Source organism: Salarias fasciatus, chromosome 23 (genome assembly GCF_902148845.1).
Source record: "Salarias fasciatus chromosome 23, fSalaFa1.1, whole genome shotgun sequence".
Lineage (NCBI taxonomy): Eukaryota > Metazoa > Chordata > Actinopteri > Blenniiformes > Blenniidae > Salarias > Salarias fasciatus.
In genome coordinates, this window is record NC_043766.1 from 8,478,928 (window position 1) to 8,493,663 (window position 14,736).

General features: G+C 41.7%; 1 protein-coding gene across 1 annotated transcript in view; it reads left to right on the forward strand.

Moving 5' to 3' along the window:
* The first annotated feature begins 214 nt into the window (after nucleotides 1-214).
* The window catches only part of LOC115381924 (nuclear receptor subfamily 5 group A member 2-like), a 57,815-nt gene continuing 43,293 nt past the window's right edge, over nucleotides 215-14,736 (forward strand). The window contains exon 1 of the mRNA XM_030083567.1: nucleotides 215-907. Within this exon, the coding sequence (XP_029939427.1) occupies nucleotides 215-907 (693 nt within the window). The remainder of the gene's footprint in view (nucleotides 908-14,736) is intronic.

Below are 14,736 nucleotides of genomic sequence, written 5' to 3' on the forward strand. Positions count from 1 at the left end.
GTCAAACTCTTTGTCTGCGGAATCGTCACTGTTAAAATGTTTGATTTAGCAGCAAATGTTTGAAAATGGCAGCATTGTGTTTTACAATATTCTTATGTGTAATGAAAAACAGACAGCATCCTGTTTTGTTTACTGTGTAACTAATATGAGGCTCTTTCTTGTCTCTCTTCTTGTCTGTCCTCCTGTCCACCCTTCAGCTGTGCGTGCAGATCGCATGCGTGGTGGTCGCAACAAGTTTGGCCCGATGTACAAACGTGACCGGGCTCTCAAGCAGCAAAAGAAAGCGCTGATCCGAGCTAACGGCCTGAAGATCGAGGCCATGAGCCAGGTGATGCAGGCTGTGCCCACCGACCTCACTATCTCCTCAGCCATCCAAAACATCCACTCTGCAGCCTCCAAGGGTCTTCCCCTTAGCCACCACCCTGGCCACCACACCAGCCACCACCACCACCATCACCACCATCACGCCACCGCCCTGCCCCCCACAGACTACGACCGCAGCCCATTTGTCACCTCACCAGTCAGCATGGCGATGCCACCACATGCTGGCAGCCTGCAGGGCTACCAGGCCGCCTATGGACACTTCCAGGGCACACGCACCATCAAGTCTGAATACCCAGACCCATACACCAGTTCACCAGAGTCCATCATGGGGTATGCCTACGTTGATGCTTATCAATCAGGCTCCCCGCCCAGCTTCCCTCACTTGATCGTAGAGCTGCTCAAGTGTGAGCCGGACGAGCCGCAGGTGCAGGCCAAGATCTTGGCCTATCTACAACAAGAGCAGGCCAGCCGGGGGAAACACGAGAAGCTCAATACCTTTGGTCTGATGTGCAAGATGGCCGACCAAACACTCTTCTCCATTGTGGAGTGGGCACGCAGCAGCATTTTCTTCCGTGAACTCAAGGTAGGAATGCATGATCTTGTTTGGGTTGTTTTTGTTTTCATGCATATACTGTATAATTCGTTATATTCGCAGTTTCTTCCCTCCCCCATTGTTCCCATCAGTTTCGACAGCATAGTTTTCAACACCACCACAAATCATTAATAAGATATTCTGCTGTTTATTTCAGCGCTAAATCTTTCACCAGATTATCACCCACTATTGACAATAGTTTACACACTCCATGAACATGTATCGCATCCTCTACATTGAATAGACCTCTAGTAGATGCACGAGGGCATTGAGGGGCATGCAAGGGTCCACTTGTTGCTGACATTGTTGTCTCTTCTGCTGCGTGATCAAAATCCAGCAGCCAGTTGTGTTTATTCTGTGGATGACACATCTTTGCTATGGGTTTTTGCAAACTTCGACAATAAGCTTCAGGCACATTTCATGATAACACGGCTCTAGTCTGAGGGCTTCATGTGAGCTGAGTGTCATCTGTGTGAAATATTCCTGACATCCACGTGGGCACACGCTGTGTCATGATGTGGAACATTTGGACTTCATACAGGAGACTGAGTCACAGCAATAGATAATCGTTTGCTTTTGTAAATGTAACTTTTAGATCTTCTAATCCTTCAGGGTTTTTTTTTTTTTTTTTGGGAGGGGGTATTGCTTTTCATATTTTTGCCACAACTATATATATATATTCCAACAAGTCTCTCAACGACACAATAAATTATTTATCACAGGCAGTCCCAGATGACCACTAGTCCACCTTTACCTCATTGTAAAATGTCATAATTCCCACTCCTGTTCAACGCCGAGCCCAGAAGGGAGTTTCTGGTGTGTGTTTGTGTGCTCCCATCGTTATTTGCGCTGAATGAAGGTTAATGTTGGGTACTGCATGAAAAGCATTTGATTAGTCTGTGCTTCACCTGTTTTTTTTTTTCTTTCCCTCTTGTCTGATTCCTTTTTTTCCCCGTTTGTTTCACACGACATTGCCAAAGGCTCAGCTGCATATTCATGGGCCCAGGCCTGTTGAAAAATCTCCTCCAAATATATATATTATTTTATTTTTCAAAAGAAAAAACAGATCAAATAAATGTAATATTAAGAACAGAGCCAATTACAGCGTGGATAAGAGTCCTTGAAAAAACACATGTTGACATTTAGCATGCGCCGCGTCCCCACTATTGACATTTTTGAGATTTTTATTTGCATTCACCCCACATGCATACCACACACACGAGCACACACACAAAGGCTAGGGTGTGGCCTCAGCTAATTATTGTGTGGTTTGCCCATTAAATTCAAATGATCTTTTTTTTTTTTGCTCCATTGTGAAGCCTCTCTATTTCTCACACCCTCATCCTAATTCAATTATCTCACCCACTTATGTTTGTCACTGCCTGATTTGCTGCTGAATGAGCTGTCATTATGTTTGCCTAATGACTACCCATATTACAGGGGTTTAATATTAATTGAGCAGAGTGCTTGTTACAAAGGTGGAAAATGACCTGTGCTTAATGCAGGAGAATCCTCTTCCTCTGGCTGAAAAACCATCGCGTGGTTCTCTCGCATAGGCTTCATTGGTTTTTAGGGGGTGGGACTGTGTTTCATTCAAGTGAGGAAGATAATTAAACCTAAACCACTTCCCCTATTTTTAAAGAGTCATCTACAGCACAAGGGGATTGACAAATAATGTGCGAGCTGTGCCTCTGACAGATTTTCCCACACACTCCACAGGCCTCTCGTCTGTGTTTGCTTGTAACTACCGGGATGACTGCTGGGCAGAAATTAGTGTTGGAGATGACTGAAGAGCTCTCTCATTTGTCAAATACAGATATTGATCTACTTTTTGGGCATTTGGGGGTTTTGAAATATAGCCTGAAATTTGCTGCTGTATAAATGTTTTTGCTGTTTTCAGTAAAACTGACCACTTTTAATTCATTCATTTATGGCCCAGTATGTTTACCCTGTATGTATGTGTAGATGTTTGACTGTGCCAGCATTTAGGTGTTTCATTATGCACTGGTTAATAGCAACTTATAAAGGGAAATATATGTATTTTGACACTTCTTTTGATGTGACTCCATAAACATGTGACATTTCCAGCGCTGAGGTTGACACGTTACTAGTTATTGATTCCCGGAAAGTCTTTGGAAGAGTAGTTCACTGACGATGCAAGTCACATTTCTTCCTTATAAGTTATCTCCTATTAAGGCTGTTTTTTTAAAGTGTGCACATAGTTGCACTGATCTGTCAGCAATATGTTCATCAGTTCAACACCCGATTCACTCAATAAATTGGACTGAATTCATTTGGATGTTAAACTGTGGTGCACACATGTTATTTAGATGTGTTCAATCAATCAGTCACTTCCCGTTCAGCATTCCTATATTCTGATAAAAAGCCTCTATTGCACTCCCTCCTCCAAGCGGGTTACAATTTTCAGGAATGATGTCAAAAATTTGCCATAACACCTTTTCTTGACAGAAAAGTATTAATGATTGAATGAGAAGAACGAGCAACAAAAAGGCTAAAATAAACTACTGACATGTTGTCAGCAGCAGACAGCTCTTAGAAAGGGAAGGTAATGTTAAGTTAGATGCTGTGAATACGCCACAGCGACTGATAATGCAGACTAACATTGTCTGAGAGCAGAGCAGAGAGGCAATCCTGTCAACTAGTTCATGTCTTCAGTCATTTTTGCTGTGTCATTAATCTCAAAATGATAGCAATCTGTTTGCTGCGTGTTAAAGTAGTGGTATTACCACACAACTTTATAATGCATTACTCCCAATAGCTATCTTCCAAATGATGTGTTTCAATGTTTTACCGACTGACCGCTGATACAATTCAAAACATGATGCCTTTGAAACCATCCAGCCTCTGACTTCTCCTGGCAATACAGGTCTGACTATCAGATGTGAGGTCAAGCCTGGGACCAGAAAGACAGGAAGCCGGGTAGAATTAAAAGTTTGTCACAGGAGTAGTGTGTTGCCGTAGGAAGTTATAAATACACTTTCATCTCTCGCACACAAACATAGCCACATTAAGACACAGACACCACTCACACATAACGCAGTGCCCCCTCACTATTATTAGCTCCGTAAGAACAAAAGAATTTCTCTGGTAATAGAGCCAAGCTGGAAGGGTGTGTGCAAGGAGTCTGCCAAAAAGTGTTTAAAGATTTAGTTTCCATAAGTTGGCCTCGGTCACGGGACTCATAAATATTTAGCCATTAAGAGAACCTTCTAAAGACCAGCCTCCTATTCTTTTCCAGTGTGGCACACTGCCTCTATTTCACCCCCTCTTCCCCCAGGGAATGAGGCATGACGCGAGGAACATTTATTTCTAACACCTTGGATCGCAGAAGTTGGGGTGGGCTCCTGCCACCAGTCGGTCTCAGTTATGATTGGTTTAACACGTCGACAATGAAAGTCAGGCGGCTCTGGTGTCCTGGTTTTGAAATCAGTGAAAATGTGGCTTGATGAGAGAAAGTTTTGGCGCGGCTCAGAGGCATATGACCACTTGAGGGTCTATTATAAAATTTGATGTGAGTTTGAAGACAGGTGCATGTGTGAACGCGTACGTGTGTGTTTGATTCACTGTGACTTATGGACGTTCAAAAAAATGCAATTTGTTGAGCAGCTCTCTCTTATTTCGGTTAAAATTTCGAGTGCAAGTGTGAAAATATGAGCAGCAGTTTATATAATGTAGAAACATGCATCTCAGTGATAATCGATGCATTGCTTTGTTTATGCATCATTTGATAATAGTGTCCCTGTTTGCGAGAGAGTTCAGATCAAGGGAAACAAATGCATTTGTCTCTCTGTGACATTTGCTATCACTGGGCTGGTACCCTGCCATCCTTCCCCTCCCTCGTCCTTCCCTGTCCTGCTCTGACCCCCCTTCGCTTGCTCCATTGCCAACAGCAAGTCAGATTGTTTTTGTGGTTGTTAATCAACAAATCCACCAAAAATATGATTTAGACATTTAACGTCCTTGAACAGTTCAGAATATTTAGCCTTCAGCGTGTCCATTATTTGTTTGTTGTTTTGGTTTTACTAGATTTTGCAGATTTTCAATCATTGGTCACCCTTTAAATCACCTGTGAGCAATGGATTTATTTTGTTAAATAATTTAAAAAGGAGCAATAAAAAAAGTACCTTAACATTTCATCACATTTGTTTGAGACAGTGTCTTAAACTTGAAATTGTCTTATTAAACCAAAAATAGAAGCGGCAGTAGACGGGAAACATGACACAACAGGCATGTCATATAACACAATCTCCTGTTTCCCTTTGTTGTGTGTTCCCTACATTAAACCAGAAAAAGATCAGTTAAAACAATAGTACTACACAATAAATAAATAAATAGATAAGAAATATCTCAGAGTTTAGATAATAATAAAATATACATTTGTTAATAACAGAAACAAATATAACACTATACTCTAATCCTTCATGAATAAAAATGATTACAGCCATCTTTAGGCTGTTTTGAAATTTCTTTTTCTTTTCTTTTTTTTTTTTAAATTGTGCAGAATATGAAAAGTCCTGAATGTTCTCCAAAGTAATACTCCTAAGTGCATTTGTACAATGTGCATATCTGCCTGCAATTTTGTTGGTGAGTCACCCTGTGTCCAGCCAGCGCTGCCCGGGTCCACCATTGTTCCAGCGCAGGGATGGCTACCTTCACTCCCCCACCAACACAATGGAAAGGAGAAATCAGCAGGGCACTCCAGACTATTGATGATTCATATGTTTACATCTTACCTTCCAAACTGTACTCCCTTTTCACCAAAGCCACCGCACCCTCTTCCCTCTGTACAGCCTTTAATAATAATAATAAAAAAAAGGTTGTGTTGCTCGTGGTGGGACAACAAGCATTTTTATGTTTGCTGTCAAGTCATAACAGAAAAACACAAGCAAACAAGACTCTGAAGTGATTAAAAGCAGTGCATTAAAGATCCTGCAGTGCATTGTTATTGTCATATATTGTCAATTACTGTGATGTTCTTTTTCACTGTTATATATTTTTGAGATTTTTTTTTAAATTCTGTATTATGTGCTGTATCCTTAGATAGCGATTATCATTGAATCCCATTTTGCCCTTGAAAATCCAACAAAACAGCACAAAAATGTGACATTGATCTTAACTTAATTCCATTATTTTCTCCATAATTGATTTGCACGACTGATGTTACATATGCTTATATCTTACCACATCTGCAACCAATATAAAATTTTTTTTCATCGATAATTGAGTGAATTAACTGAGCCCTTTTTCCTAACACAAAAAAAAGAAATCAAAAAAGAAAAGCTTGTTTTGTTTTATTTTTTTTTTTCTCATTGGATTTTTATGTCGTCCTGCAAATGGCAATGTTCAAGTGTATTTGACTCAAATCGAGGTATATTTAGACAAGGGGGAGGTCAGTCGACCATATAAAGAGGCAATATGCAATGAAACAATAAAACAAAGAGGGAACAAACACATTTAAACAAATAGTTACAATATAAACATGGCGATAACAGTGTAAGAAGGAAGGAAATAAAGGAAAGGTGTGAATCCGGTGCAGCAGACCTAAAATCCTCTAAAATTAGTTGAAAAAAACAGAAATGATAGGATCAGTTAAGAACAGTTAATCGAACCAATGTTGAAACATTGCTTTACTAAATATTCGATGGGCTCGGTGGGTCTGTAACGTTTGTGCCATTGGGACCTTCTTTGTGAAATGTAAAGGTTTCAAGAAGGACCGCTAATGACACAGGTGTGAGCTTAATGTCTGGAAATAACCCAGATAAAATGTTTAAAAATAAATCTGAAGAAAGGCTTTTGACATTTAGCTGCATTTGCAAAAAAATTAAAAGTTAGTGTACCAACATACAACAGACGTGAAGCCACTGCTCAATCCCAGTGTTGTGTAACTTTATACATACATTTTACTTCATCTACTTGATAAATAATGAAGTACAGAGTAAAATAACCATGACGTTTCAAAATGTGGATTCACTGTTTATTGCTGCCATCCTGGGACAGTTGGTTGGTAGAGATCCAGATTTTTTTTTTTTTTTTTTGTGCATTTATGTCTGTTTCCTTTAATTTTTTTCTCTTCTGCTCCACTCTGCATGTAGCAGGAATGGCAAAAGCAGAACTGAGGGCCATTATGTTGAGGAGGAACTGTATTAGAAGTCTTGTTCCTTGGGAAAGCTCCCAGCTGAGATGGGACGGCCATATTGGATAAACAGATGGCGGGGGAGAGGAAAGGACAGGCGAGGAGAACAGAGGTGAAACAAAGAGGGGAGATGAGAGGAGAGATGAGTAGAGGAGGAATGTGAGGAGAGTGGGGCAGAGGGAAGGAAGGGAGGAAGAGGGAATAACAAAGAAGAGAGAGGAGAGTGGAGAAGAGGAGAGTGACCTCTGTTGCAGGTCATTTCCCAGATCACTTTTGTCACATTTGCTCTCCGATGTCAACATCAGGGACTACAGAGCTAAAGCACATTGATAATTTGGAGGGTCTGGTTACTTTGTTCAGAGGATCCAAATAAAGAATATTATTTAATACACTGACTGAATGTCATACTGAAGGTCTTTTTTTCCGATTAATTTTAAGATACTTACAATCCGGATTTTAAAGAGATACAGTTTTTTAGATGCAAGTAATTCTCTTCTTAGTGGTAACATATCGATAACATTAATATTGTATGCTTCTATAAGAAACTTTTTTGAAATTCACAGAGATCATCAGTGAGAGAGAAGTGGGACCGTTGCAAGGGAAAAAAGTCATATTAAATTGTCAATTATTAACGAACAATTGTGAAAAAGAGAAAATGAGATGTAAAAATACATGCTATCTTCCATTCATATTCAATGAGGGGAGCTGCTGGTTCTATTTCATCCAGGATTCATTGAACCATAAGTTTGGTTTTATTTGCTTGATGACCATATCACATCTAGTTTCCCAAAGTTTTACAGATACTGACAATCTGTTAATGACTTGATGTCGTACGAGTAGAATATTTTCTTGAAGACTTGACTGAATTGAAATCTATATTGAAGGTGACACCAAGGCCTTTTGTAGCAGCCCAGACCTCCTTGAGTCTGTTTGCAATTTATTAGGAGATGTTAAGTTTTTCTGTCATTGCTGTAAATCATTGGACACTCTTTAGGAGACACACTGCAGCTTTGCGAAACCACAGTGCAGACAGGAAGTCTTCCCAGAGTGATGAGCCCTCAGATATCTAATTCATATCTATTTAAATTTCTAAAATCTTGCATCAGTGTTTTCTAATTTTCAGAGAAGACCCTTGTTGCAGTCTGACATTTTGCAGACAGGCCCATTTTTTTGCAGCTCACTTCGGTTTGGTCGATCGTTATCATCCAACTCAAATTTTAAAATGTCTTAAACAGTCACAAAACTTGCAGGAGTCCACAACAACCACACACACACACACACACACACACACACACACACACACACACACACACACACACACACACACACGCAAAAAAAAAAAAAAAAAAAACTCAAGACAAGCATTTCAAGCAGTGGAATTATTTACAGTGCTCACTCGTCTCTCGACCGACTTATTTGACTCTTTTAAGCGGCTGTATGTCAGTCAATCATCTGGCATGACAGATCCCCAAGGTGGGGCAGGAAGGGGCAGGCGGGGGGCCATGTTCACATCTCACACCTGAATATTCTCCACTTATAGATTTACCTGAGTGAATAATGTAAGGTCCTCTGATGCACCCTACTCTACCCTGCTGCATAATCACCCCCCACCCCCACCGCCCCACCCCCTCGCCCTCCCCACCCCCCATCACCTGCCCTCCATCTACATCCATAAATATTACATGAATTTACTTTGGTGAAATTATACTTACACCACCCACCCGCCCCGTTCAGACTGGAGGCTCTTTTTTTACAGTCTTTGTTAACACACACGCGCGCACACACACACACACACACACACACACACACACACACACACACACACACACGGAAAGAGAGAGAACGAGACAGAGAGAGAGAGAGAGAGAGAGAGAGAGAGAGCTCATCTGAACACTTTTTTTTCCCATGACCTATCCAGAAGCAGTTTAATTTTCAAGGTGCATGGGCATGTGTGGTGTGTGTGTGTGTGTGTGTGTGTGGTGTGTGTGTGGTGTGTGTGTGTGTGTGTGTTGTGTGTTAAAAACGGGTGGGGGTGAATTGCCCCAGCTCTGTGTTGACCGGTGATTGCACCTTCTCTTTTTTTCTTCACACCCCATAACTGAGTGGAAATTAATAAGCCGTTTTAGGCGTGATCTGTGAACCCTGGGAAGTGTGGTATATCTATACCACACACACACACACACACACACACACACACACGCAGACGCTCAGATTCAGAGCCTCAGGCTGCCTCAGCTGCAATGTCTGTCTTGTCACAGAGGTCAACGGTCCCTCTCTGCAACACCTCCCCTCTCGACACCCCCGATCGTGACAACTGCAGGCGTGATGGGGTTGGTGTTTGCACGCGGTGGCAGAGATTTGTAACTGTGTCCCTGGTCCATTGCATTTGAATTATTCTGCAGATTGTGGTTCCCCCCCCCCCCCCCCCAGCATCCACTTATGCTCTATTGAATGCTGGCCTTTCTTGAAACGTGAGGATAAAAGGGGCTGAGAAGGACGAAGTTTAGAAAGCAGGAAATCAAACGGCAACAAAAGAAGAGACAAAATAACCAGTTTCTTAATGGTGGCAAGATGTGGCATCAGACTGAATGCAAAGATAACAAGAATGGCAGACTGAAATTATTCAGTGGCTCTGACACCCTGAGAAAAAGAGGACAAATTCACAGTTGAAGTTGGAGACAGTGACAGAGATGCACCCAAAGATGATGAAGACCAGAAAAAGAAATGAAAGACAGTGTGAGAATGAGAATGTAGAATATGAGAGGGACATAATGAAGGACACCCTGAGAAGGACAGAATGAGGGAAATAATATATTGGGGGGGTGAATGGGAAGATGAACAAGGGACTGCGAGAGGCAACGACCAAGGGCAAGAGGGGGAGGAGGAGAGTGGGCACTGTGAAGGACAACAGGGGAGGGTGAAGAGAGGACCGGTAGGTTGGCGGGGTTGGATGGGGGGGTGTAAGGGGGGAACAGGTGGAAGGTTAATGGGCCTGGAGCGGATCCACCAGACGCTCTTGGGCTTGATATATGGGCCCAGGGCCTGGCGCGGGGCGTAGGCTTTCAAAGATATATTATTTCATTTGAGGAGCAGCACGCATTCTGGGCCGACACACATACCCCCGCCGTCCCCACCCCTCGCACACACACACACACACACACACACACACACACACACACACACACACACACACACACACACACACACACACACACACACACACACGCCACCACCACCAACCACCCACCCACGCCCCTGTTTCCAACAACACCCCCCACAGTCCAGCATTTGTCCGGTGATAGATGACACACAGCCACTCCAGCACGCACACACACATGCACAAATGGACATACAGTATTGTCGTCAACCGACGTGTTTCCCATCTCTACTGTGCTGACTTTTTCTTAGTGTTCAATTATTTCAGCTTTGTCTGTCAGTTTCTCTTTCTTTCTTTCTTCTTTCTTTCTTTCTTTCTTCTTTCTTTCTTTCTTGCTTCCTTCCTTCCTTCCTTAAGCAGCCCTCCCCAATCCCATCCAGGAGTGTTTCTCTTCAGGGAAGTCTGATGACTGTCTGTGTGTGTAGGGCGCGTGTGTGTTATTTTAAGTTGCTATTTTAGTGGTAACAATATCTGTTTGATCAGTAGGACTGGGTTGCAGCAGGAGTTTGGGGGATACTTACAGGGAGGGAGCGGGTGGGCGAGGTTCACAAAGGCCTCTTTTCATTCATAAATTATTGACCGTCACGCTAGGCATCACTCTCTTTTTCATAAATACTGTAAATCGGCCCTCCTGTTTTTTTTTTTTTTTCTCAGTACTACCAATACAAAAAGGAAAAAAGTCACTTTTTGGATCTGTGTTAAAGACATTATATGTGGCTTTTCGGACCAAAAAAAAAAAAAAAAACATATATATATATATATATATATATATATATATATATATATATATATATATATATATATATATATATATAGATAGATAGATAACACTTGATGAAGACAATCCCCCACCTTGCAGACTAGATTTCCTGAATTAATACATTTGTCCCTCCGCAAATCCTTCAAACTGTGACTCCAAGTCGTCACAGGTTCCATAAGTGAAACTTGCAGCAGTTTTGACTGTGAGTGTTGGTGTGATAACTGTTGATGTGCTGAGTGTGAAAGTATTTTGATGTTCATATTTATTTGCTGGTATTGAAACAGTCATAATTTTCCTATAATGTTTGGCATGCTTTGTAATTTCACTGCAGGTGATCACTAGTTTGACAGATATCAGATTTTTGCAGTGTCCTTCTTGCATCCCCCGATGCTCGTAGACTGAGCTTGAAGATACAGCCATTCCAAATACTAGAATGATCCCATAGGTCCATCCCCATGGGATCGCAATGGGCCGGAAGGAAGAACAGGAAACTTGTTAAAAGAGAAGATTTAAGGTCACTCTTCCCAGAGGAGCAGCAGCTTTAAGGAGACACGGGGGTTGGGAGGTTTGACATGCGCAAAGTCTGCTCATCTACTTGTTGCTTTGATGAGGGATGAAAGGCTGTCAAGAAGTACAAGTTTACAGAGCTCTGAGCAATGATAGACTCAACTGTCCTCAACAACATTTCCTTTTCCTATTACTTTTTCTCTCAAAGATTTTTTTTTTCTATTTCAACACATCTAAAAAAAAAAAAAAAGGCAGACAGTATGTGCAAGCTATGAGAACGCATGGAGAAAGCAAAACATTGTATTTGTCAACAGATTATATTAATTGAATCAACTCTCTTTATTATCCCACAGAGCCTGCGGTGAAGATGTTTTATTTAACCTCTGTCCGGCTCTGCATTTCACCATCTAACCTTCCGCTTCCACCAGCCGCTGATGTAGTTGCAAAGAAAAACAAAAATTGCCACCACCTCTCCTGTAGTTTTTCATTTTCAAGTGAGTTAACACAACCTGAATCGCATTTGCGAGCACTTTGGGCATTCAGCGGGAGAAAGAGCAGGTTGTGTTAAAGTCTTGTCTGAAGATGATCAGGGTAAAAGCCTTTTTTATTGGCAGGTCATGCCGCTTGTTAGGATGGCGATGCAGGTGACTACGCTGTGCTGTTAGCCTCTGTGGCCCCCTGAACTAATATAGTTGTTCTTTCACAACTTGGCAACTGACAGTCAAATAAGTGGAACGGGGGGGGGGTGGGGGGTGCTGGAGGAAAAGAGAGAGACGGAGCGAGAGGGAGGGAGGGAGACGGAGGGGGGTAGAGAAGGAAAGACCGAATGGAAACAAAATGAGACGGAAGACAGAAATTGGGTAAACAAAGTGAATATGGGGTCTTGATTTACTTGGTTGGATTGCTAAAACAAATCAACTCAGCAGAGTGCAAACACTTTATCTAAAAAAAAGTATAAAGCAACTTTTATCCTCCTTTTTTTAAAATATGCTTATATTAATGGACCATGTTTACTTTGCATTTTTTGCAGGAACCTTTATGTTGCAAAAGAAACCCAACAATACAATCGAAAACAACACACACACACACACACACACACACACACACACACACACCAACACACACACACACACACACACACACACACACCCTGAGTTACTGAAGGTGGCAAAATGTTGGTAAAGGCATGGTAAATATACAAACAGAAGTGCTGGCATTTTGCTTCTAAATAGCTCCATGCTATTGGATTTCCTGCGGGTTAAAGGAGCCGAGGTGTGGCTGCTGCAGCCTTACGCTGACCCTCAACCTCTAAACTAAATCCACCACACTAAACTATGCAAATGTGCCAGCTAATTTATCTTTCTGTCTCATGTCAGCTTGAGTTTCATCTTTGTAAAACATTGTATAACTCATAGCATCCAGTTTTCCTCCCTTTTTTTTTTTTTTTTTTTTTTTTTTAAGTCTAGCTCCCTATCCTGGAAAGATTTGGTTTATTTTTATTATTATTTAGGTTACTTTTGTTTTTTTTTAAAAAAAGCCTTGAAATAATTAAAATATATTCTGAACCTGTTGAATATTTAATTCTTTAGTGGAAAAAAAAGATTTTTGGAAAACTGAAAAGTTAGTGTAGTGCATCTTTGAAAATAACATAGTAAGCAGCATTTATCAACTTACATCCTGAATTTTTTTCAATTAGCTTTTCAGCTAAGCAAAATAATGGCATTAAGCATGTAGTCCACTCATAACATGCTCCTAGGTTCTTCTGTTCCTATGTTGCGTGGCCTCAATTATCTGCCAGTAATCCAGCCTGCATAAAGGTTGTGCCTGTGTCTGCTGCTTTCGTCACCAGGCTGTCAACAGTTGTCGCCCAATGTCTATTTCTGATGCTTATTTACAGCCTGTCTATTCTGAACAGGGAGTGGGGAGGCTTGGGGGGAGTTGGGGGTGCGGGAGACAATAGATAAGATAGTAGTGCAGCAAAGTCGACAGTTCACTGGCTAGTTTTACACTTAAAGAGTTGAGGGGTATTTATATTCAACTGGCCAAGCGGGTGATTGAATTTGCACATTGATGACTGATGCGTGTAGTTCACAGGAGTAACACTAGACTTTGTGGTTGTGTTGTGACGACGGGTGAGAAATTTCAATGGGGCCGCACGCCAAACAGCAATACAGCAGAGAAAATGGCTTTAGCCCTTGCTGACAATGTAGGACAAAGACACCTGTTCCCTGTCCCGATTTTAGGCGTTCCTTTCTTTGCTGGTTTTGATTTTCATCTTGCTCTTCTCATTTCTGTTACACTCCACCAAGATTTTTTATTACTTGCACACCATTCCCCCTTGCTCAACTTTCAATCCATCAATCTGTTTCTGTATTTCTTCCCAAATGCCGTAACTGCAGACCTGGCACGAGCCACGGATAAACGATTCCATATATGTGAAATAAAGGCATGGCACTAATAATAGCCTTCGCAGGCCTGCGTTCTTTTAGGATTGCGCCTTCTCAGAGGGGGATAAAAAGAGGCTTTTCAAGCAAGCTGAAACAATGATGAGCAGTATATCGAGTGTGCTGACAGGGAACTTGCTGAATAAGGTGTTGACAACACCATTAAACCTCTTAAAATAAATCAGTGATGTTAAGCAAGAAAACCAAAAAACACAAAGTTTTCAGGTGGGAAGCTGTGCACTCTCCTTCCCTTAGGTCAGTGTTTTACATAAAATATGTTGTACTCCCCTTCCAATCAGAATCAGCAGAACCGGTCGGCCTGCAGCAACAATGCTATAGAGAGACTATAGAGAGACATCTTTTTGGTAATCCAGATGCAGTCATGGCAGTTTCTGTCAGACGAGGCCTGGAGATGCACTTCAGGGAGAAGTGGGGCCCCATCTGTTGTACAGCGTTGCTGTTTTTGATGCCTCATCTTCCTTGTAGTTCGACAGTTTACATATCACAGGAGCTCTGGAAATGCTCAATTAGGTAATTCTGATATTTAATTTATGCATCAAGAGCTGTGATCCCAGTGATCTCTGGAGCTGTGCCACAATTGGCTGTGGATTCACAGCTGTTTGCTCTGAAACCCACCAACTGAAGCCCCCTTCAAGATACCCAAAGGAAAAACAAAAAAGAAAGATCCCAGTGACTCAAACGCTAATGGGAATATGTGTCTCCCACCCTCTCAGACAGAAAGCATCACTGCATCACTCTTTGCATTTTAAAACAGCGTCAGACTTTAATGCTGAGTTA